Source organism: Globicephala melas, chromosome 18, assembly GCF_963455315.2.
Source record: "Globicephala melas chromosome 18, mGloMel1.2, whole genome shotgun sequence".
Taxonomy (NCBI): Eukaryota; Metazoa; Chordata; class Mammalia; order Artiodactyla; family Delphinidae; genus Globicephala; species Globicephala melas.
In genome coordinates, this window is record NC_083331.1 from 25,003,665 (window position 1) to 25,027,410 (window position 23,746).

Genomic DNA, 23,746 nt, shown 5'->3' on the forward strand with positions numbered 1-23,746 from the left:
ATCTTTGTCCCTATGCCTGTCTATTGCGTAGGACCTAAAAATCTCCAACACAAATCTATCCAACCATTAGTTTGTCAAGTGTTACCAAAAAAAATCACACAACCATACAAACTGATGAGATTTCAGAATTTATGACATCCAATTTCAGCAGAGACTTTAACACTGCTTAGTAATGTGTCTCCAGTTATTTCTTCTCCTGGTCCCCTTAGTGATTATTCAAAATACATATTCAGCTCCACAGGGCTGAATTAATAATTTTATATTCATATCATGGAATACTATCCATCCATTATTTTAGTACATGAAGACTTAATGATGTCTTTGTGACAGATTAAATTGGAAAGTGATAATAAAACCTTATTATAGTATGACTCCATACCTTGTTTAAAGCAATGTACAAGTCTGAATAGAAAATTATAGACCAAAAACATCAAGGTATTATACTGATTTCTCTGGGAAACGGCAGGATTATAGTTTGTCCTTTTTTGTTTATCTGTGTTTTGTAATATTTTGTTTGCTTGAAGTTAATAATATCTGTCCCACGTTGGATGCTGGGTTACCTGAATTTCACTATAAACATTGTAAGATATCTACTACACAAGAGCTTTCCTGCTGCTCTTCTATAAACTGGATACATTCCTCACCCTAAGTTCCACCAGGATTTATGGGGTAGGTTGAGAAGTTGCAGGCAATGACAAGACCCTAGGTAAGGCTGGAAGTGCCCTCTCTCCAGCATCCTGGATATTACTTCACCTCTCAGGCCAGTACTCAACCATGGATCAATGCTATGTATCTTGTCTGCTTTGGCACCCAGGCTCCTGAGTGTTCCTGGAAAGGTCACAAAAGCAGGAGGACTAGCTATACTAGCTATACTATACTAGCTATACTATTAACACTACTAAAATGTCTGTTCTACTTTCCCACCATGGTTGGGTACTTAGCACCACCACCTGTCAATCCTCTTACTTACTTCATTTCTTCTCCCACCCTGGCTCAGTGATTATTTTAGTCTGTTAATGTTGTCAAGCTCCCCAAAGCTTCTCACTCTCAGCAAGCAATCTTGATTTCTTTATACATGAGTAAATTGAGGCTAAAAGACAGGACTCTTCTTTCCTGGCAGCAAATCATCCATAGTCATACCTTACAGAAAATGAAAACCTTACCTTCTTACAGAAAATGAGTTTATTCCTTGTTCAAGACCAACCTATCCACTTACCCTTGTTGGTATTCCGTTTCTACCTCCTTTGGAGTCCCTCTTAAGGAAAACATCACCACCACAAATCTCTCACAATTAAAAGTCAGTATGTAGCCACCATCTTATCATCTAATTTCTACTTTTCATTACATATCCAAACCACATATACACTGTGAACCACTTTTCATCCTCCTGTAATCTGAGTTTTCCCACCTAAAACTCTGGTATAACTGCTAGAAGGATATCAAGGACTTCCTTACTGCAAAATTCAATGGACATTTTTCCTTTTCTAGACCTAGTTAATCCCTGATGTTCTCTACTCCTTTGGCTTCTGGGATACTGAATTCTTCTGCTTCTCAGCATACCTTCCTAATCATTCTTTCCTCATTCTGCCTTGTGGGCTCCTCTTTCTCTCCTGTACTTAAATGTTTAATATTCCCCAAGGTCATTTTCCTAGGTTACTTCACCCACTCTGAGACTTAAATTACTACCAGTATGTTGATGATACTCAAATTAACATTTCTAGCCTAGACATTCATACTTGCGTGTTCAGACAGCTCTCTGAATGTTACAGAGGCATTTCAAACTTAGGAGGTCTAAAAATGAATTTACTATATTGTTATCAAATAGATATCAATAAATGATACAACCATTTATCCGGGTGCCAAAATGCATCTCTTGGTTTTATTTCTATCTTCTACCAGAAAGCTGAAGAAAGTCTGTAGATCTTTTCATAAATTAACAAACTGTTGTAAAGAGTAAATCGAGAACTTACCTTAAACTTTATTTTTAGCTTTTGCGTTTCTGTAGAGACCTCTCCTTTTTTTCCTCCCTTTTCTGCTTCTTGTTCCCCATCAGAATCATTATGTGAATCTGATGATTTGGACTCTTCTAGGGTGCCAAGTGACTTTTCATTGACTTTACTAGAAAGCAGATCGCCAGAGTGTGGAATGAAATCATCAGGTTTTTCCCATCTGGATTCTATTCAACACATTTTAATAGTCATGTTATTTAGTTACCAATTCTATTTAGAAGAATATTCCCAATATAATGTTTCCTGTCACTTACAGTATATTAAGTGACAACACTGCATCTGTTTCACACCATCACTTGATCAAGAAGATAATAAATAAGAGATCCCAAAGGTCTTGCTATTATCTTTCAGAAATTAAATTCAAGCAATCTGGATTCACTAGATGTATAAACTACAGCCCCAATGGAAAGAGACCTAAGAACTGGTAATACTTTCTGAGGACTCAAAATTTAACCAACACCAGTTTCAGAAAACATCGTAATGGGCACACATGAGATTTCCTGAAATTTATTTATCACAAAATTTCCCTGGGATCTTCATAAAGTGGAATAATATGGCGAAGATCTGAATGAATATAATTTGTCATTTTATAATAAGGGGGAAAAAAAAACTCAGTTGAACTCTACTGCCACCCAGTGGTTTGTTGGGCTTTTAGTAAAATGATAGCAGTTCTAATTATCTGCAGTTACTCTCTATTTATAGTTTAATAAAAGGGACAGGGATTCTAAAATTTATTGTTCAACTGGGAAAGTTTTAAGAGTAAAGGGGGCTCTATTAATAAGCAAATTGATCCAGATATAAACTGAAATTGTTGAGGGAAAATCAGTATGTATAGTCCCTCATTAATTACAGGGTTCTTTCCAGCACTAATGAAAAAAATTACTTTTTCCTTGTCTTTATTTCACACAAGTAATAAAAGAACTTACAAGAAATAATTGGTTAAGCATCTAATATGTACCAGGCACTGTTTGGGGAACTTTAGAGACACATGACCATCATGAACTCACAGAGTACAGGATCAGCTCTACTTAAGAGCAAATATAGGCTCAGTGACTTACCCACAATCATAGAGCTGGTAAGGGAAGCTGTGCGTTGAGCTCACTCAGATCTAACTCTATAGTTATTTGTTATTTTATCTTTATAAGGATTCAGTACATCAAGTTTACTGAGGTAGAAGCATTGTCATCATTGGGCAAGCTGGGTATCTACTTGGAGGTCAAAAGGGCCTTTTCCTCCTAAAAGACTTAATGCTATGTAGCAGTCTTTGGATAGCAGGAATTAAAAAACAAACAAACAGGGCTTCCCTCGTGGCGCAGTGGTTGAGAGTCCGCCTGCCGATGTAGGGGACACGGGTTCGTGCCCTGGTCCAGGAAGATCCCACATGCCACGGAGCGGCTGGGCCCATGAGTCATGGCCGCTGAGCCTGTGCGTCCGGAGCCTGTGCTCCGCAACGGGAGAGGCCACAACAGTGAGAGGCCCCACGTACCGCAAAAAAAAAAAAAACAACAAACAAACAAAGCTCAAAGTTACACCAATACTATAGCTATTTTGGTATATTTAATTGCAGAAGAAACCAACTATAATTACTGGCAAGACTAGTTTTATGAAATTAGATAAAATCTTAATTTGAAAAACAGATAATAATTAGGTAACAATAATTCTGCATGTTTTATAAATATTTATATAACTGAAAATTATTAAATTAGTAAAAGTGAAAATTAGACAGTCTTATTAGCCACTGCTAAAATAGCTTCAGTTCTGCTTTTTAAAATAGGAGAAGGCAAGTTGAATGAGGTGATCTTCCAAGGTAATGATTATATTTCTAAAATAATCCTGATAAAAACCAATGATGGTAGAGAAAGTAAAAATGATTTTCAAAGTAAAAAAATTTGTGAATGCAGTATCACCTGAGAAGAACAACACATGGCTCAGTATATTACAGAAATCTTTTTGCTTTTCCATTGTATTAATGTTTCTAAATTATAAAAAATACATACTTGCTACAGAAATATGTTTATCACTATACTAAAATTCTCAAGTTCAGACAATTCCTCAGCAGGCTAATAAGCAATGTGAGGTACAATTTTAGACAGCTTAACAGATAAACAAAGGTAATACTTACCCCCTGTTTCTGTATTATAATAATAGGTATAGCCATTTTCACTTAAACCTTCTACCCAAACGGTCTTCACTGCCGTCTAATGGGAGGAAAAAAACCAGCATAAACTGAAGATGTGGTTATATATTAGATAACTAAGGCAGACTCGGCCAGCCTTTCCTTTCCTCTTGACACCTGGCAATTAGGGGTGGTGGTACTGATCATGGCCAGGAAGCTTGATTTGTGTTAATCATGAGCCACCTTTCAGGGAGGGAGGGAATGCCTTGCCTCTGAAAGCCAGGAACAGTTCTTTGCAGACTGACAGGGACATGTAAATGGCAACTGACTGCAAACCAACTAATAATATTTGCCCTGCGTGGACTTTTAGGGTAGACATCACTTTTCCACCACCATGCACCCTTTTAACAAAAGGATTATAGAAAGAAAGAAACAAGGGGGGTTGGGGGGACAGGGAGGCTTATCTGGAAGTAAATTTGCTTAATCAACCCTACAAAAATCCCAGAAGCCAATCACTTAAAAGAATTTAAAAAAGACTATTAATGTGCTTCAGTTACCTTTTTTAAGTTTCCTTGAAATCCTTCAGGTTTCTCCCACTGAGATGCTTAAAACAAAATATACTGCATTTGTAAAATCTTCCCAAAAAAATTTAATTTGGCAAAAAATTATAAGATATTCAACATGAATGAAACACTACGTGTCTACAGTTTAAAACATAATTGAAAAATAAAAAGCAACAACATACATCCCAGTAGTACTGTGAAGAATACATGTGAATGCTATGTAACCAAGAAGGAAGGCCAGAATGAAGGATAAGAAGTTACTGGTACTTCACAAGAATTATTAGAGCTAGGTAGGGCTTCTCTTAAAGATTTCTTGGAATTCAGGCTTGATAAATTTTGACATCTTGGGGCAGGGGAGAGTGAGACATGGAATGAATGACTCCAAAGAGGAATAAGATGAAGAATGCAGGAATTAAAAACAAATATTGCTGAGAGCAAGAGTATATAAAGTAGGATGGTGAACAAAGGCAGCAAGGAATAGGCACCAGAAGGGAGAAAAAATGTAATTAATAAATAATTTCTATGTAAATTTGAGAAAGACTTATAATCCCCAGCATACAATTATTTATGGTTCACTGCTGAACAACACGCACTTCACTTATGGCTCAGTGCAAACTCTCAGAGATTGTTACTATTTCTATGTCGTCAAAAACTGACTATGATTCTAGAGATCTTAATAATTCCCATAATACTGGTAGCCCAAGGTTTTCTTCGTGATTAACTCTCTAATCTCATTTCCTACCTTCCTGACCATTCTTACCTTTTCTTCTACCCATTCCTTTAATATATGTACCACCCACCCTTTCTACTTCTTGTTCTCTTCTTTCTCCTTGTGATCTCATACACTCCTAAAAGTTAAAATATTTACAAAGCTTTATTGAGAAAATATAAAGCTATAATTTATTTGTAAGGAACCCACTATTAAGTCTTTAATTATGACCTTGAGTCACTATGAGAAGGGTACCTTTTTAAAGGGCACATAATTTTTTTACCAGTGGCAAAAACGTAAAGTTAGTCTTTCATTGTTTAAACGTTCCAATATTAACTAAAAGTCCTAACACGAAACAAACTGTCAGTTATCATTCTCTACTATTTTTATGCGTAAATGACTTACCTCCTGTGATAAGATCATAATAGTAATGGTAACCCTCAGAGGTTATGCCTTCTACCCATCTGCCCTTTGAAGGGTCTTTTTTCTTTTTCTTCTTTTCTTTCTGCTGATTTGATGCAGAGGTGGGTGGCATAGTGCTGGTTACTGGTGACACGCCTGGATCTGAAATTTCTGAAGAAAGATGAGAGAAGGGTGAAGTAGCTGATGTAAATTTTTTTTCCTGTTATAAAACACTAATAATTTTATTCCAATTAAAAGCCTGACAAGATTCTTTTGGGAACTTGACACGTTATTACAAAGCCTATTTAGAAAGCTAAATATGCAAGAATATAAGAATATCCTGGAGAATTGTAAAAAAGAAGTGATGAAGGGAATCTAGTCCTACTAGATATTAAAACATTCTGAAACTCTGATTAAAAAACCAATAGTATAAAACTGATCCAGGAGTAGACAAACATATGACTGAAACACAATAGTACAGAAACAGTTCCAACTGCCTATTTCTAGTATTTCTTATTAGAGAAAAAAAAATAATTTAACAAACGATGTTGGACTGACTGGTTAATTATTTGGAAAAAAGTAAATTTATTGTCCACTCCCTGCTCCTCCCATGTTTTTACATCAATATAAATTTCAGATCAAAGATATTTACAAAAAAACCAAAAAGTAAAATAATGTTAAATTTGAATGCATAGAAATTCAAATATTTGGTATGGCAAAAATAAAAACAACAAGAAAAACGTAAGACAGACAAATGATAAATCTTTACAACAAATATGACAGAGGATTAATGTTCCTAACAAAGATCCTTTACAAATCTAACATTCTAACACAAAAATGGCCAAAAAGTACAAAGGTACTTTAACACTTAACTTCACTAATATCCAAAGAAATGCAAATACATACAATTTTTTTTGCATTAGATCAATAATACTGAAAAGAATGACCAATCCACAGTTAGTCAGTATGATCTATTGGATATTTACATGGGTATAAAAAATGGGTAGTTTTTATGGCTTTGCTTTTTTCCAAAGGAATAATTATTCCCAACATTAGTTAATAAAATAATTTTATTTCTAGAAAAAGTATAAATCAGCCCAACATTTGTGGAGACAGCTTGATTTCATTAGTCAATATACAAAATATATTTACACTTTAAATCTGCAATCTCACTGCTAGAAATTGAGCCTACAGAGATAAATGTGAAAACATGCCTACATAAGGGTGCTCACCGAAACATTCTTCCTAACAGTAAAAAACTCCAAGGAACCTAAATGTTAATCAGGAAGAGACTAGTTACATAAATTATGGCATTTTAATGGCATCCTATTATGGCATTTTATACCCTTTATTGAACACTTGTTACAAGTGGTCACAGTAATGAGCAATTCATACCATTATGTTACTTAATTTTAGTAAAAATCGAAAGTCGTATCACTAGCAAGAGGCTATTCTGGTTGACCCCAAAGCTTGTGTTTCTAAACACTCTGTAGCCACTAAAAATAATGTGTATCTTTAATTATTTAAAATAAAAGACGTATTTGACATATCATTTAGGGAATAAATAAAACCACCCCCAAACAGACCACAGCATAAAATGTACAGTATAACTTTATTAAAAAAATTCTAAAGATGTCTGGAGAAATCTTAAAAGCAGCTAGTTTTAAAAACTCTTTTCTTTGCCTATACTGTTTCACTTTTAAAGGAATACATATTCTATTTAGAAAACAAGGCTATTAAAAACATTTGATAGGAAAAACCCAATTAAATATAAAACACTAAGATTTATTTGCTCATAGGGCAGCATAATAGAATCTCCCGATCTACCTAATTGATGAGATGAATTTTCAACTACGTCTTTAATTCTGCAGGAATGCCTACAATCCTTTTTCCCCTTAAAATGAACATAAAGCTTTAACCTTGTAGAAATACTACTACCCCCGCTTTTTAACTAATAATGTCAAGGATATTTTAAAAGTCTGGTCACGGACTTCCCCGGTGGTGCAGTGGTTAAGAATCCGCCTGCCAATGCAGGGGAGAGGGGTTTGATCCCTTGTCTGGGAAGATCCCACATGCCATGGAGCAACTAAGCCTGTGTGCCACAGCTACTGAGCCTACGCTCTCCAGCCCATGAGCCACAACTACTAAGCCCACATGCCACAACTACTGAAGCCCGTGAGCTCTAGGGCCCACGTGTCACAACTACTGAGCCTGCGTGCTGCAACTACTGAAGCCCATGCTCCGCAACAAGAGAAGCCACCACAATAAGAAGTCCTTGCATTGTAACGAAGAGTAGCCCCCACTCGCCACAACCAGAGAAAGCCTGTGTGCAGCAACGAAGACCCAACGCATCCAAAAAAAAAAAGTCTGGGCACAACTGTTCTTATGTGATGAGGGCAACGCCAATTAACTGTTACTCTGCTTAAAAAGTTAATCAAAAGCAGTTTTTGTTAGAAAATAAAGAATACCGTTCCATGTTGACTACTGCAACCATTATGCAAGATCAACAACTGAGATCTGGTTTCAGGATGATGGATTTGTCATGGAAGAAATGCTTTATAGAAAATTACCAATTTAAAGTCTAAATTCAGTGACAAGATAGATATACTCCACTTAAATAATGCCTTTTATCTGGAAATGAGTTATCCTCACACCCTCAAATTATCTACCTTCTTGCTGGCGGGCATGTGGTAAAATGGGAGCCTTCATACACTGCTGGTGAGAATGTAAACTGGTTCAACCACAGAGGAAAACAGTATGGAGGTTCTTCAGAAAATTAAAAAATAGGTCTACTATACCATCCACTAATTCACATCTGGGTATATACCCAAAGGAAATGAGACTGGATTATGAAGAGATATATACTTATTGCAGCGTTATCACAGCTAAGTTATTCATAGCTAAGATAGGAAACGGCCTAAATGCCCATCAACAGATAAGTGGATAAAAAAAGATGTGGCGCACACACACACACACACACACACACACACACACAATTCAGCCATGAGAAGGGAGGATACCGTGCCATTTGCGACAACATGGATGAACCCTGAGCACATTATGCTAAGTGAAATAAGCCAGATACGGAAAGACAAATACTGTATGGTATCACCTATATGTGGAATCTAAAAAAGTCAAACTTGTAAAAGACAGAGCAAAATAGGGGATGGGGGAGTGGAGGGATAAGACTGATGTTGTTTAAGGGTACAAACTTGCAATGAATAGTAAGTAAGCCAGAAGTCTAATGAACAATATAATGAACATAGACAATGATATCATACTATAATTATGTAATATGATAAATATTGCTATAATGGCAATCCCATTACAATAAATGTATCAAAGTAACACACCATGTTACATACATATCCAATATATTCAATAAAAAAATTAAAAAGTAAAGAAAAAAACTACCTTCTAGTAGTAAAGTCACTTGATTTGTCCACACAAGGTTAATTCACTATAATTCAATTATATAAATAAACATGATTCATAGTTTTGACCATATAGATAAAGTGAACGGGGGTTATAATGCAACGCCAATTTTTTTTTTTTTGTTTAGCGGTACGCGGGCCTCTCACTGTTGTGGCCTCTCCCGTTGCGGAGCACAGGCTCCAGATGCGCAGGCTCAGCGGCCATGGCTCACAGGCCCAGCCGCTCCACGGCATGTGGGATCCTCCCGGACCAGGGCACGAACCCGCGTCCCCTGCATCGGCAGGCGGACTCTCAACCGCTGCGCCACCAGGGAAGCGCCAACGCCAATTTTTTAAATGAATAGATCCATTTAGCCAAATAATTAGAATACATAAAAACTCAAGTGTCTCGGAAATGAACCGCTGACCTACGATAGAGCGAGGACTAGGAAACCCCAAGAGTAACACAGTTGTTGTGAATGGAGGTACTGAAAGATGAAGATTTAAAAGCAAAACAAAAGTGCACAAGCAAAAGTCCCACAGTCTCAATAGGGCTGTGATGTACAGGCAAAGCACTAAGAGTATACCGAGTGTACAACCTCTCTATGGAAACAATAAGAGCTCACTGAGCATGACCTCTGATGTTACTTTTAAAACATGCTGGCTCCTTTTTTACCTGACTCTAAGCCAAGCCTTTTCAAATCCTCTTGGTATGCTTTCAGGGCAGCTGCCTCCATTGCAGCAAACTCCTTTGATGCCTTTTCTTCTTCCTTTGCCTTATCCAGGCTTTTCTGTTTAATCTGAGCAAGACACATACAAAAGTGAAAGCTAGATAAAGGGCTGATATTTACATAGAGAAATTGGCAAAGAAAGAAACAAACTAGATTACCTCACTGATCCTCCTTGCCACATTTTCCTTATGATTCTTTCCTCTTTCATGAAATTCAATGCTCTTGAAGATTAAAAAAAAAAAGAAGATACAAAGGAAAACTACACATAATGTTCACAGCAAAGTAACAGTAAATATATGGAACATAACAAAATTGAATTACAATTGGCAGAAAAGATAAAAATAATTCTAATGCAAATTGGTCCTTTTTATCAAATGATGCTAAGGAACTAAACCACATTATTTATTATTATGCCCTCTGACTACGTTTCCTTTGGTGCTTAAAATAAACTATGATGACCATATTAATAGAGAAATAGACAAGGTACCCCTGATGACTAATCTAGTGAATATGATTGTAAAGAGGACTCAAACAAGACATGAAGCCAAAGGAGGAGTGGAAAAAAAAATCTTAACTTCAAGAAACACCTCTCAACATAAAATGTCAAAACCGGCGAATCTCTAGAATTTGTACTGCTCTACTTGCCACATTAGGTAAAAGACACAGAGAATAAGCAATGATTCTTAGAACCTTATTCTTCCAAACTGCGAGAAAAGTAGATGTTAAAAAACTCCTCCTAAATTGTAAACAAATACTATTACTATGTGGTAATGGTACAAAATGTAAAACTTCTATGCAGGGCAACTTGGCACTATCTGTCAAAATTAGGCTGCTGTAACAGAGAACAAAGAAACTCCTTATATACTGATGATGAAAGAGCTCCAGCATATGGTGTCCAGTTTAAAAAAAACAACTGTGATGCACGGCAGTGTAAACAGCATGCTACCTTCTATGCGTGCTGGAATCAGAACCTGTATCTATGCCTATAGAAACAATGGAAAATTTAAAAAGTGGTAACCTATAAGGAACGATGGTAAATGGATGGATGGGGACAGAGTCGGTGAGTGAATGCTATTACCTATTTAACAGCCAGAATGCTCCCTAAATTACAAATGTGTTGTTGTATGCAGTAAGAAATTTCTGGTAACTTTTCAAAATAAGTTTTGTGAGTCAATTCTTATCTAACACATTTCCTGATTATTCTAAAGTACTGCTGTGAATTCCTCTTTAAAGTGTGACTTCATAAAGCAAATATTCATCCTCTATTTTTCATATGTTCGTTTCCTAAAGTTGGTTATATTACACAAAGAATATTTAAGGCCTGTTCAAAAACAAATTAATTTTGTTTCTAAAGGTTAAATCAATGTATATTAGCAATTCAAGAAGATGAAGAAAGACTATCCTAGAAGGAATTATTTACTCTGGATTGGTGGTCCCCAAACTTTTTGGCACCAGGGACTGTGGAAGACATTTTTTCCCTGGGGTGGGGGGTGGGGGGTGTTGGTTCAGGCGGTAATGTGAGTGATGGGGAGCGGCTGTAAATACATATGAAGCTTCACTTGCTCGCCCACCACTCACCTCCTGCTGTGCAGCCCGGTTCCTAACAGGCCGTGGACCAGTACCACTAGAGGCCTGGGGGTGGGGGACCCCTGCTCTAGATCACTCAAAAACACTGAATTGCTTGGATACTTCCAGGGAAGAGACTATCAGTGATTTGTGTAGCTTTTAAAATTTGTGGCATTTTTTTTTTTTTAGGATGGCTAAGTCAAACAAAATAGTCAAGAACTTTAGCAACTATTCAAAAAGACAAAAAAAAAGCAAGACAAAACTGAACAGAAAAAATCCTTAAACTCTTTGCAGATAATACTAATAAATGTCTATCAAAGAAACATAACACTGTTAAAGATGGGGCTACTGTTCTTCTGTGCCTCCCACTCTACCAAATAATAAGGATATGAATATACATTTAAAAGATACCCTACCGTTTATGTACTATGTACATAGAGTATGACATGCATGAGATGGGGAAAAAAACAAAAATCAATGGTGCTTTTTGTTTCATGTCTTAAAAGCTGAATTTGGACCAAGACATACAGTAATAATGTGCTTAAAGGTTCCTATTTTCACATTCCATGACAAAGGTAACAATGTTCTTTCAAATTTAAGCATTTAGAGATATAAAGCTCTGCATCAAACATATTTAACTATCTCTAAAACAAAACATACAAGAAAAAGTACAATGTCGCTTCTTTCTACATATTAAGGGCTTTCTGCTTTTACTTTTCTTTGTATACGACAACATTACAAACAGCACCATCATAACGTAGGTGTTTCATAAACATTAATGCGATGACCCACGCAATGTCCAGTTCCTTAATGTGACTGAAGGGCCACAGAGAAATAATTTGGCTTAGTACATAATCAAATTTGGGCTGATGAAAAAGAAGGCGGCTCACAGCTTTCCTACAAGGAATGAAAAGACAACAAAAATTGTTCGATGTTTTGAAAAATCAAGAGCAATGTATATGAAACTGTTTTGTAAGCTCTGAGTTTAGATCAAAAAGGAACATTTCACATGAATACAATATTATGAGAATCTTTAATAGAGAAATTATCATACAGGCCTATTGTCCGCTATCCAGCACTTGCAGTAATCACAGAATTTCTTTGGTTGGGACTTCCAGTAGTCTGCCCTGGAAAAGGAAAAACAAGTTTAAGTTTATTTACAATTAAAAAAGGTAAATTTTTGCATGATTTACAACTTCTTAAAAAGGCCGAAATATAAGCCTCTGCTACTGAATCTTGACTTGTTACACACAGCACCCTGCTTTATTATTTAGCTGAATGAAATCAGTCAACTGAAATTCTGTTGCCAGTAGAGTGGGAAAAGTCTGCAACGGATTTAAAACGCCCTTAAACAAAATAGCTTTTTAAAAAATGCCTCATTTGTTACTGTCATCAATGTGAAGAAATAAGGAACATCTTGGAGAAGATTATCTATTCTTTCCATTCCTTTCTGGCATTTTTGGAGATTACTGTTAATTGAAACATGAAGAAACTCATAAAGTTCACTTTAAATCAAGTTATTTCTACCCAAAAAACAAAACATAAGACACCTCTGGTGGGAGGCCGTGGTTCCTCTGAGACTATCAGTTAATACAGTTTGTTCTTGAGCCTCATGGCAAAAGAGAATTAGAAAAGCCAAAGGATCCCTCGGCCGGCAAGACCAAAAAATAAAAAATAAATTCATAGGCTAACCAAGGCTGGCCGCTTCTAGTAGGCGGAGGAGGCAGCGGTGGCCGCAGCCCAACCCTACAATTTCACAATACCCCACGGTTCAAGCGCTACAGAAACCAGAAGGATGCTCTCGGCCCCCAACCGTGTAGGTGGCGGGAGCGCTCCGTCGCTTTGCGGCGGCCGTCCAACCTCCAGGGGCCGCAAGCCTCCCTCCCAGAGCCCGTGCTCCAGGCCCCCAGGGCGCTCTGGGGGGTAGCATCCCCACCCCGCCCAGAAAACGGGCCCCGCCTGTCCGCTGCAGACCCCGAGCGAGTTAAAGAAGCTTCCGTCACGCCCCCCGGCTGAGGGCGGGGGGAGAGGGGTGGTGGCGGAGCTAGAGACCCGGAGGGGGAAAGGGCCGCCCGGAGAAACAAGACCTCGTTGTTTAGAGCCTGAGACCCGACTCACATGACAGGACCAGCCGCTCCGCGGGTCGCTCCGGGCCCGGCTGAGGCTCGTGTTCCCCACGCGGGACGAGTCGGAGCCCAGCTCACCGCGAGGCCCACCGCGGTCTGTGAGCCCGGACACCTCCCTTCTTCCCCCGGACCAGTGTTCCACGGTTCCCAACTACGGGTGCCCAGACGACTCAATCCGCGTTCGAAATTTCCTCTCCTTCCCCTCCCCCTCCAGGGGCGGTACTCCCGGCTCCGGAGAGGTGGGGTTGCTATAAACGGGTTGAGGTCACGGAGAAGGGGCGAAAGCGCGACGGGACCTGAGCTGAGGGACGGGAAGCTCAAGCCTCACGTCCCCGCGTCATCCCGCCTTCTCTTTTTTTCCCTGAGATCCAGAACCTCCACCCTTCTTCTAGGCTCGCTGGCTCGTGGCCGAGGAGCTCGCGCGCCGCCTCCGCCCCGAACGCAAACAGCTGTTCCTAGAGACGTCGCCGCCCTCAACTTTGCCAACTAGTCCGCACGCACTTTGACCAGCAGAGCAGCCCGGACCTGTAGGCTGGGGGCCGTTGGCGGAGTTAAAAAAAAAGAGGTGAAACAGCTGGTTTCGGAGCCGAGAGTCGCTTGGCTCGGCCTTGCCTCAGAACTTTCCTGAGGCGGCGGAGCGACCCAGCCCCGCCCCCCGGACGCCCGCGCGCTCGGGTCGGGCGCGTTCCCTGGCTCGCGAGCGCGTGGGCAGCGGCGGTAGCGACTCGGGTGGCGCAGAGGCGGCGGCGGCTGGAGTGGCGGTGGGCGGTGGAGCTGGGGAGCGGCGGCGTTTGCGCTTGTCAGGTGAGTCACCGCAGCTTTTTCAGCAGCACTTCCCATATGGTCTAGCGGTTAGGATTCCTGGTTTTCACCCAGGCGGCCCGGGTTCGACTCCCGGTATGGGAACGGTGTATCTCTTTTTAGAAGTGGACAGGGGGGACTAACTCATTTTTATTTCCAGCGGCTCTGGCTCTTTTTTCCTGCCCCCTACCCCAGGTGATTTCGTGGAAAACGCGCGTTCGAGTAGTTGTTAGTGACGCCGTGAACTGGGCTGCGGCTTTGGGAGACACGAGTGCCGCGCCGGGCGGGCTGGAGGAGCGAGTGTACTCAGGGTTCTTCTCCTCCTGCCGGAGGCTGGCGGGGCTGAGCTGCCGGGAAGGAGTTTCACTTTCCCCGGGGCCGCCCTCCCGCCCCTCCGGCCCCCGGCCGTCCCTTTCCAAGCGCTCGGGAGGTGATGATTAACTCTGGCTTCTCCTTATCTGTCCCCAGTGCCCCCCTCGGGCCCACACCCTCCTCCTCGGCCGGCCCCTTCTGACGGTCCCAAGCGAAGCGGGTCGTGTTGCCCCCTGCCCTCGGCGCCCGGGAGCCCGCGCCCGGCTTGGAGCCCCGTTGTCTCGGCCGGGTGTTGACTAGAAACACCCCCGACACAAAGCAGCCCCCTGGCGGGGGGGGGGGGCGCGGGGAGGCGCCGAGGGCTGTCCGGAGATCCTCGGTGCCCGCGGGTGCGCTCTCCTGACCGCGCAGCTGCCCGCGGCAGCCGGATTGGCCGCGTGTCCACCCCGGGCTCCCGCGGCGCCCGAGCCCCGCCCCGAGGCCGGCCTGCGAGGTCATCCCAACTTGACATTGGGGGCGCCGGCCGTAGTTCTCAGAAAGTACCCCAGACTCCGGAGCCACAGACTTGAGTGTTTCTGCTCGGAAAGGCCTCTGGGGAAGGGCGTCCGTCCCGTTCTCCGCCCACGTCCGCCCCCCCCCCAAAAAAAACACACACACACACGCTGTGGAGAAGAAAAATACCACTAGGATGAGATGTCTTTAAAGAAGAAATGTGACTTTCCAAAAGGGTCTAACGTTTTGAGCGCCGCGGATAGAAAATCCTGGGGTGGAGGTGGGGCTTGGAAGAGAGAAAATTGGCCGGAGACTGGGGAGGGGATGTTATAACAAAGTTTCACTGTATTTTTAAATATAGAAGCCCTGTGTTTATTACAAAGAAGGGGCAGCTGTGTCAGCAGCATGTGAGCTGTAAATGAAACAAAAGCGTTATCTTAAATGCAAGCTGAAATTAGAAAATGGGGTGAGCTCTGATGTTTAGTCTATTGGGCCTCCGGGAACAAATGAAGAAGGAAAAAGTGGCTCTTGTGGACGAGTCTCTGGTCAGTGCCATTACGCAGAGCAGAAGGATTAGTTGTTAGTATGTGCCTTCCCAAACTGTGTTTGATAGTTTTAACTGCACAGTGAATTTTGAACTAATCTGTTAATGTGGACAGTATGATTAAGGATGAATTACTTTCACATTGTAAATAAACTTCCACAACTAAAAATGTTTTAGATCATCTTCATTAGTTCAAATATTTGAACGTTTTCTCTACACCAAGCATCATCAGATAGTCTTGGAAGTTAACTGATGTTCAGGTTCTTCATGTTAGGAGGTTTTGGAGAGAATCCTGAATGGAGTCATATTTTGGCCCTTTTGATTAGCTGTATGACCTTGTGGTAGATCTTTCACCTTCTCTGTGCTCTGGGTTTAGAGCCATAAATTCTTGATGATACATACCACTCACAACCTTGAGAGTTAAAAGAATTGTTGAGCAATTCTTGTGTCGGTAATAAGAGTGGAAAAGTTTCATTTAAATAGAGGATTGTGTCATTGTTCAGAAACCATTTACTAAAGAATTAGGCCTGAGCGTGGAAGGAAGGAAAGATCCTTCTGCCTTAATTGCCTCCAGAAGAGCTTCAATCTTGACCTCATATTTTGTGACGACTTGGTATCAAATTGTGCTAAAATGGATGTGATTTTCAACTGAGCACCCGGTATAATTGCAAATAGCTTTATATATATTTGAGGGTATGCTGAGAGGAGTAGTTTGGTGACAATATATCTGTCCGAGACATAGACTTATATATTGTTGTGTACCAGGCACAGTTGGCTAGGGCAGCATCTGAGTTGCAGAATTCCTTCAAGAGCACATAGGTGAGAAGTCACTTCTACTCAGGGAAGAGGACTAGAGACCAGACAAGGAAGGGAGAGTGTTTGCCCTGGACCTTGAAGAACAGGTTGGATTTCTCCTGGTGGGGAATGTGTATCAGAAAGCGGAGGTTGGGGCAACAAGTGTGAGGCTGGCTAATAGCCTGGCTGGGTAGGAGCACACAGTGCCTGGAGGGAGAGCCATGGGGGTCAAGTTGGGATGGTAAAAAGGGAATTTTAACTGGATAAATTTTGACTAGGTAACAAGTTGTTTTATGGCATTTACGTCACTAGACTTTTTAAAACATTTTGCGTCTCTTTGAAGAAACTAAATATAGCGTAATATGTAAAAATTTCTTTTTTTTATGAGTCAAACAATATAGAAACATGTAGAATATTTTGTGCCCATGGGTTTTATGTTTAGCAATTAGATATTAATTTTTAACCAATGGAGTGGAGAAAATTAACATTTAAAAGAATGAAATCTAGGTTTAGATTATGAGAATGATCTGCAACTATATTCTTACTGGAAATAGTCTAAGACAGAGCTGCTAGTTACTGTCGGTGAAGCATACACCTTAAATTGGTCAGGACTAGGTGATAACTTTGTAAGGGTTCATTCATACGCTTGTGCCTTGCTTCCAAAACACCATTGGTAGTCATGTTTTACATGTTCTTTCTTGAGCCACAAAATAAAGTGATACTAAATGAGTGGTGTGGATTACCCAAATAGTCTCTTTACTATTTGTTACTATTAGGTGCAGCTAGAAGATGTACGACAGTTCAGTAAACGTTTGCATAGATGAACACCTGTACGTAAAGAAATGTAAGGGTTGGGAAAATGACGATGGCATTTTAAAATCCAAAGACTTTACCCTGGTCTCTGAGCCTAACATTGTCTAGCCTCTACTTGGGTCCTCAACGCCACCTCCTCCCTCTTCTCCCTTTTCATTGTACTTTAGCTGCACTGGCTTCTTGCTTTTTGTTCCTTGAATGTGCCATACTTGTTCTTTTCTCAGTCTTATGTCTTGCTGTTTCCACTGCCTGCAGTATTCCCCCTCCAGCTCTGCACATCTCACTCCTGTCAGCGTTACCTTATCAGAGAGGCCTTTCTGTTTACCCTCACTAGAGACTCCCTTTTCTGGTTACTGTCTGGTTACTTTATGCTGCTTTATTTTCTTCTTTTGCGTATCTGAAATAAACATGTTTGTTCCTGTTTATTTCTTGTCTTATTCTACTAGAATATAAGTTCCATGAGAGTAAGGATACTGTGTAGTGAGATCACTCTTGTTCTGTAAGAGTCAAACAGTAATGAAAAAGTTGGTACCGTCATAGGTTGCTGGGGGAAATGTAAAATGGTGCAGCCACTTTGGGAAACTGTTTGGCAGTTCTCTCAAAATGTTAAACATAGAGTTGCCATGTGACCCAGCAGTTCCACTCCTAGGTGTATACCCAAGACAGATTAAAACATGTCCATGCAAGAACTTGTACACAATTGTTTATAGCAGCATTCATAAGCAGAAAGTGACAGATAACCCTAATGTCTGTCAACTGAGGAATGAATGAATAGAATGCAGTGTACCCATACAATCAAATATTTTTTGGCAATAAAAAGGGATGAAGTAGTGATATATACCACAGCATGGATCAATCTCAAGAACATTATGCTAAACAAAAGAAGCCAGGTCCAAAAGACCACATTTTGTATGAGTCCATTTATATGAAATGCCCAGAATAGACAAATCTGTAGAGAAAGAGGATGGATTATGGTTGCCTAGGATTGGCCGGGGTGGGGGAGGATGACACGGGGGATGGGAAGTGATTGCTAATGTAGGTCCAAGGTTTCTTTTTAGGGTGATTACAGTGTCCTAAAATTACATTATGATGATTGTTGCACAACTCTGTAAATATACTAAAAAACATTGAGTTCTACTCTTTGTGTGGGTGAACTTCATGGTATGTAAATTATATCTCAGCAAAACTGTTAAAAAAAGATTGAGGCAATCAAAAATATAGAATATTTTGTCTACATTTTACGTTTATCATTTGGATATTAAATATTTAAAAATAATAATGGAATGATTTAACACTGCAACTCTAGCTCCTAGATAGTCCAGGAATGTAGCAAGAGCTCAGTATATAACTGACGAAGGAGGTTGAAATATACAGATAATTACGATACAGTGCATAGTGTAATAAATGCTTAGAGGAGACTAAGCCAAGGGTTACAGGGGTTTGAAGGTCTCTAAAATGTCACATCTGGGTTTGTGTGAAGAGAATGGGGAAAGGCCTCTAGGAGGCAGCGTTTGAGATTGGCTTGGAAGGCTGCTTATGCTTTGCGGGTGGAGATGATTGAGCGGGAGACAAGGCTATAAGAAGGAAGCAGGCAGGAACAGAGGTCCCTAAACAGTTGCTAGCACATTTTGGCTGAGCTGAGAGTACAAATAGTATAGGAATGGACCAGTAGTAGTATAGTAGTATAGTGTAAGAGTGCAAGAATAGGCTACGGTCTGTAGCAGACAATGTCAGTGCTGGCAGATCTCCTCTGATGTCTTTTTATCATCCCTCCCAACCCCTAGTGTGCTTCTGATGGCTCATACTTGGGAAGAGTTGTATCCCTTGCTGGCAGAGAGCTGGAAGTACCTGGGGGTTTATCCCCCTTCCCCTAATAGCTCTCAACCCGAGACTGTCCTGTCAGGAGAATATCTTCGGAGCAGGGACTTTGACTTTTCCCCCCGTTCTGTATCATCAGCACTTGGGGCAGTGCTTGGCACTTGTTGAGCATTCAGAAAATATTTGAATGAATGAATGAATGAATGAAAACCAGGAAGTTGCAAGGTATATTCAAAGTGAAGTTTATTTCCTAAATCCCCTTGACTCTTGCAGAGCATTTAGGAGATTTTGGAAGGTTGTGATTGTGAAGGTCCTTGAATTTTGGAGTAAGGAGTTTACTTAGCTAAAAGAAGGAATTTCTGGTAATATGATACGTGTTTTAATGAAATTAATTTGGCAGTAGTGTGCAGGATGAACTGGGGGATGGAAGGGTTGTGTCTGTGGTGTCCACACTGACCAAGGTTGGGGGGGTCTTCTGCAGTACAGTAATAATCTAACAACTCTCCTTGCCTCTAGTGTCTCCCTAAATAGGGTGGTGGCAAAAGAGTATAAAGGATTAAATAGAAGACGTGCATTGAAGGAAAAATTTAAGATGTCAGGAGTATAAATACTCCTCAAAGAAATAGGGAAGTTAGGAAGCATAGATTTTTTTTGGAAAGGACAGACAATTTTTGCGATTGTTGGCCAGACAGTAAATTATTATTGCCCACCTGTGTGTGTGTGTGTGTGTGTGTGTGTGTCTTTTTGATCACTGAAATTGTACCTTGAATTCAGAGACAAAATTAAGACTGTGAGACTGCCACCCTGTGGACAATATAACTTAGAACTGAAATCCTCAAAAATTATAATAAAACTTGATCCACTTGAAATTAACTATTATAGAACTGATTATGGTTCTTCCATATTGGTATATGTGGTTATGCTCATTAAATAGAAAGTTGAAATTAGTTTTTTTTCTGAACTTTTTCTGGGGCTTTTAAATAAACGGAATTTAAATGAAATCAGTAGCTTTAAAATGTTGCAAAGAAATTCAGGAATGCCTTTTAGATGGCATACTTCTTTCTCTAGAAATTTCATATCAAAGAGTGTGTTTTTTAAAACATGGTGGCATGTATGCCTGTTGTAAGGTGGTGCTTTTTTCTTGTATATTTTATCCTATTTTATACATATGTCCTTGAGAGTTATATTTCTTGAAAAATATGTGAGGACTTCCCTGGTGGCACAGTGGTTAAGAATCGCCAGCCAGTGCAGGAGACATGGGTTCGATCCCTGGTCCTGGAAGATCCCACGTGCTGTGGAGCAACTAAGCCCGTGCACCACAACTACTGAGCCTGTGCTCTAGAGCCCGCGAACCACAACTGCTGAGCCCGCATGGCGCAACTACTGAAGCCCACGGCCCTAGAGCCTGCGCTCCGCAACAAGAGAAGCCACCACAATGAGAAGCCCATGCACCGCAACAAAGAGTAGCTCCCACTCACCGTAGCTAGAGAAAGCCCGCGCGCAGCAACGAAGATGCAACGCAGCCAAAAAAAATAAAAAAATAATATAAACACTTGTTTTGAAGAAAATAAATATTTAAAAAAGAGAAAAATATGTGAAAGTGTACCCCATCATTTTTTTCCTCTTAAGTGAAAGTGGCTTTCCCTTCCCATTTTTATAGAGTAGGATTCTATTGTTAGAAATTCACCATGCTTTGAAGAATTGCCTTCATTGTAGTTTTGTAAATAACTTGGCTTTTATTACAGGTTATTTATTTAGAAGGGCAGTCTGCTCACAAATTAAACTGGTAAACTAGCTTGAATCAAAATGAAATTGTGGGTGTGAAAAAATTGTTTGCTCTCTGCAACTCAGGAAATGGTTTTGTCTAGAACTCTGCAGAATAAAACTTTCCCAGCAGATGAGCTGCTTACAGCCTAATGTTGTAAATGGCTTACACGCTTGTTTTCCCTGAGGAGTCTGGAGGGGTGGGGTCGCCATTTAGCGCTGGAAGTTTGTGTTAGCGGTAAAGCGGAAGTGGGCTGAAGCCCCATTCTGAGATCACAGTCATGCATCCTTTCTGAATGTGATATCCAGGATGAGGAAGAGAACGAATGGCGCATCTACTGAACCCCTACCCCCTTCACTTTAGGGACCTTATGTTTTGGTCACGGAGAGATTTTCAAATGTAATGTTAATGGTTTAAAATATTCAAATATTTCTGAGTTATTTTTCTCAAAAGTGTAGCATGACAAACATGATAATAGACTTTCAATATTAGGTTTTGTTTAACCTTTTCAAAGTAAATAGATGAGATTGTGACTTTTCTGAACTATTTTTTCCTACATTTATATCTTATATTCCACAGTTGATGTATATGGTGTGATTTGAAGTAGACTATTAATGGTGAAAATGCAAATGCTTATCTAGGTCTGCAAGGTACATTGCCATATAAAAAACAGTATTATTTAGGTACTGTTTAAGGAAAGTAACTTTCAAAATACTTCATGGTCTATTTGCTCCTTTCCTAAGTATTGGGACAAAGAGCCAGTAAAATTAGAGGTATATTTCTGTTTTCTAACCTTCTTTAATGGTTTAATTATCATATCATTTTTAAAACTATGGAATTGAACTTATATAAAGACATTTTTAGCTTAATATTTAGCCTGCACTTAAACTTTGTTATCACGTGGTATCTGCCTTTTTAATGCTAGAATGGTGATTCTTTTAGGATTAATGGTAGTTAGTGTTCCCTTTTACTTTCCAAGCATGGGTTCATTTTCATAACTAAGTATAAAACATTTTGTTCTTTGAAAAATAATTCCAGCATAGATGACTTGAATTTTGATAATAACAATAACAACTGTCTCATGAGTTTTGTGTGTCTGTTGGGTGTGTGTTTACAAATCTTAATAGGTCTTTTATTTTAGAATGCAGACTATTCACTATTAAATAAATACCTTTGATTTGAACCTTTTTTTTTTTTTTGCTTTATTTTAGATGTCTAGGGAGGTACTTAGCCTAGTGACTTCTAGATCCAGAGGGTCTTCTAGATAGTCTTAAATATTGTAGTTTAATCTTTTAATTTAAAGTTTCTTTTGGGTTCAAAATCCCAAGATCAGGATACATTTCTGATTTAGGATGTGTTGATATATTGCTTTGTGTGAAGCTTTTTATCTGTTTCCAGATTTAATTAAACACTTAATTCAAGTTTTCAAGGTTGTAATGGGATTTGTTTTGCCCCATCTGTGCTTATCACTGATACCTTCCTATGCCAAGGGACCCAGTGACCCTATTACCTGGGAAGGATGGGGCCCTGCCACCGAGTCATCCCCTGAGTAGGGCAGGCACTGACCCAGTCACAGAGCTGAAGTGGAAAGGAAGAGTATGATGGGAAGGGTCTGTCCCAGAAAACAGGTGGCAGGTAGGGGGAGGGGAAGCATCCTGATGGAAGGCCAAACATAGGCTTAAGGAATTCAAAACTTCTTGCAGGCAGTTGGCATCAGGAAATTTCAGATATGAGAGGGAATGCCTTTGCATTATTTATTCTCCCTGTTTTTTTTGCCCTTTCACATGAACCACAATTGTTTTTTAATTAACTGATTTATTTTTTTGGCCGCGTTAGGTCTTCGTTGCTGTGCGTGGGCTTTCTCTAGTTGCGGTGAGCGGGGGCTACTCTTTGTTGCGGTGCACGGGCTTCTCATTGCAGTGGCTTCTCTTGTTGCGGAGTGCGGGCTCTAGGCATGCAGGCTTCAGTAGTTGCAGCACGCGAGCTCAGTAGTTGTGGCTCACGGGCTCTAGAGCGCAGGCTCAGTAGTTGTGGCGCACAGGCTTAGTTGCTCCGCGGCATGTGGGATCTTCCTGGACGAGGGATCGAACCCATGTCCCCTGCATTGACAGGTGGATTCTTAACCACTGCACCACCAGGGAAGTCCCCTGAACCACAATTTTATTGTCCCTTAAATCCTGCTTTGAAAGACTGTTTCTTCTTTTCTATTTTCAATACCTTCTAGAATTGTCTTTTGCTAGTTCATGGAACATATTTTAAGAGGGCTTTTTACAAGTTTGTAGGAAAAAGAAAGCACATAAAGTTTATATAAAAGTAAATCTGCCACCTCACACTCATTAGGATAGCTACTATCAAAAAAACCCAAAAAACCAAATAACAAGAGTTGGTGAGGATTTGAGGAAATTAGAGCCCTTGTGTTCTGTTCATAGGAATGTAAAATGGTACAACCACTACGGAAAACAGTTTGGTGGTTCTTCAGAAAATTAGAAATAGAATTACCAAATGATCCAGCAATTCTGTTTCTAGCTATATACCCCAAAGAATTAAAAGCAGTCTCAAAGAGATGCTGTACTCCCATGTTCTTAGTAGCATTATTTACAGTAGTGAAAAGGTGGAAGTAACCTAAGTGTCCATAAGTGGATAAATGGATAAACAAAATGTGGCATACACTTACATGGGAATATTTTTCAGCCTTAAAGAGGAGGGAAATTCCGACACGTGCTACAACATGAATGAACTTGGAGAACATTATGCTAAGTGAAATAAACCAG

At 40.1% G+C, this 23,746-nt stretch overlaps 2 protein-coding genes and 1 non-coding gene across 5 annotated transcripts in view; 2 read left to right on the plus strand and 1 right to left on the minus strand.

Annotated features, from left to right (window-relative positions):
* WBP4 (WW domain binding protein 4) overlaps nt 1-14,238 on the minus strand; it is a 33,640-nt gene extending 19,402 nt beyond the window's left edge. The window contains exons 1-8 of one of the 2 annotated variants that reach the window (XM_030830373.3): nt 13,628-14,238; nt 12,564-12,636; nt 10,102-10,164; nt 9,889-10,012; nt 5,803-5,970; nt 4,683-4,729; nt 4,132-4,207; nt 1,971-2,176 (exon numbers count right to left, since the gene is read on the minus strand). In XM_030830373.3, the coding sequence (XP_030686233.1) occupies nt 1,971-2,176; nt 4,132-4,207; nt 4,683-4,729; nt 5,803-5,970; nt 9,889-10,012; nt 10,102-10,164; nt 12,564-12,636; nt 13,628-13,629 (759 nt within the window). In that variant the 5' untranslated portion in view covers nt 13,630-14,238. Of the gene's footprint in view, nt 1-1,970; nt 2,177-4,131; nt 4,208-4,682; nt 4,730-5,802; nt 5,971-9,888; nt 10,013-10,101; nt 10,165-12,563; nt 12,637-13,201; nt 13,456-13,627 lie in introns of those variants that run through there. The other variant, XM_060287819.2, reaches the window with a different exon arrangement.
* The window catches only part of ELF1 (E74 like ETS transcription factor 1), a 105,596-nt gene continuing 95,587 nt past the window's right edge, over nt 13,738-23,746 (plus strand). The window contains exon 1 of one of the 2 annotated variants that reach the window (XM_060287818.2): nt 13,738-14,439. The gene's annotated coding sequence lies outside the window, so the exon portion shown is untranslated. The remainder of the gene's footprint in view (nt 14,440-23,746) is intronic. The other variant, XM_030830368.3, reaches the window with a different exon arrangement.
* TRNAE-UUC (transfer RNA glutamic acid (anticodon UUC)) lies at nt 14,470-14,541 on the plus strand. Its single transcript has one exon. It is a non-coding gene; the product is annotated as a tRNA-Glu (tRNA).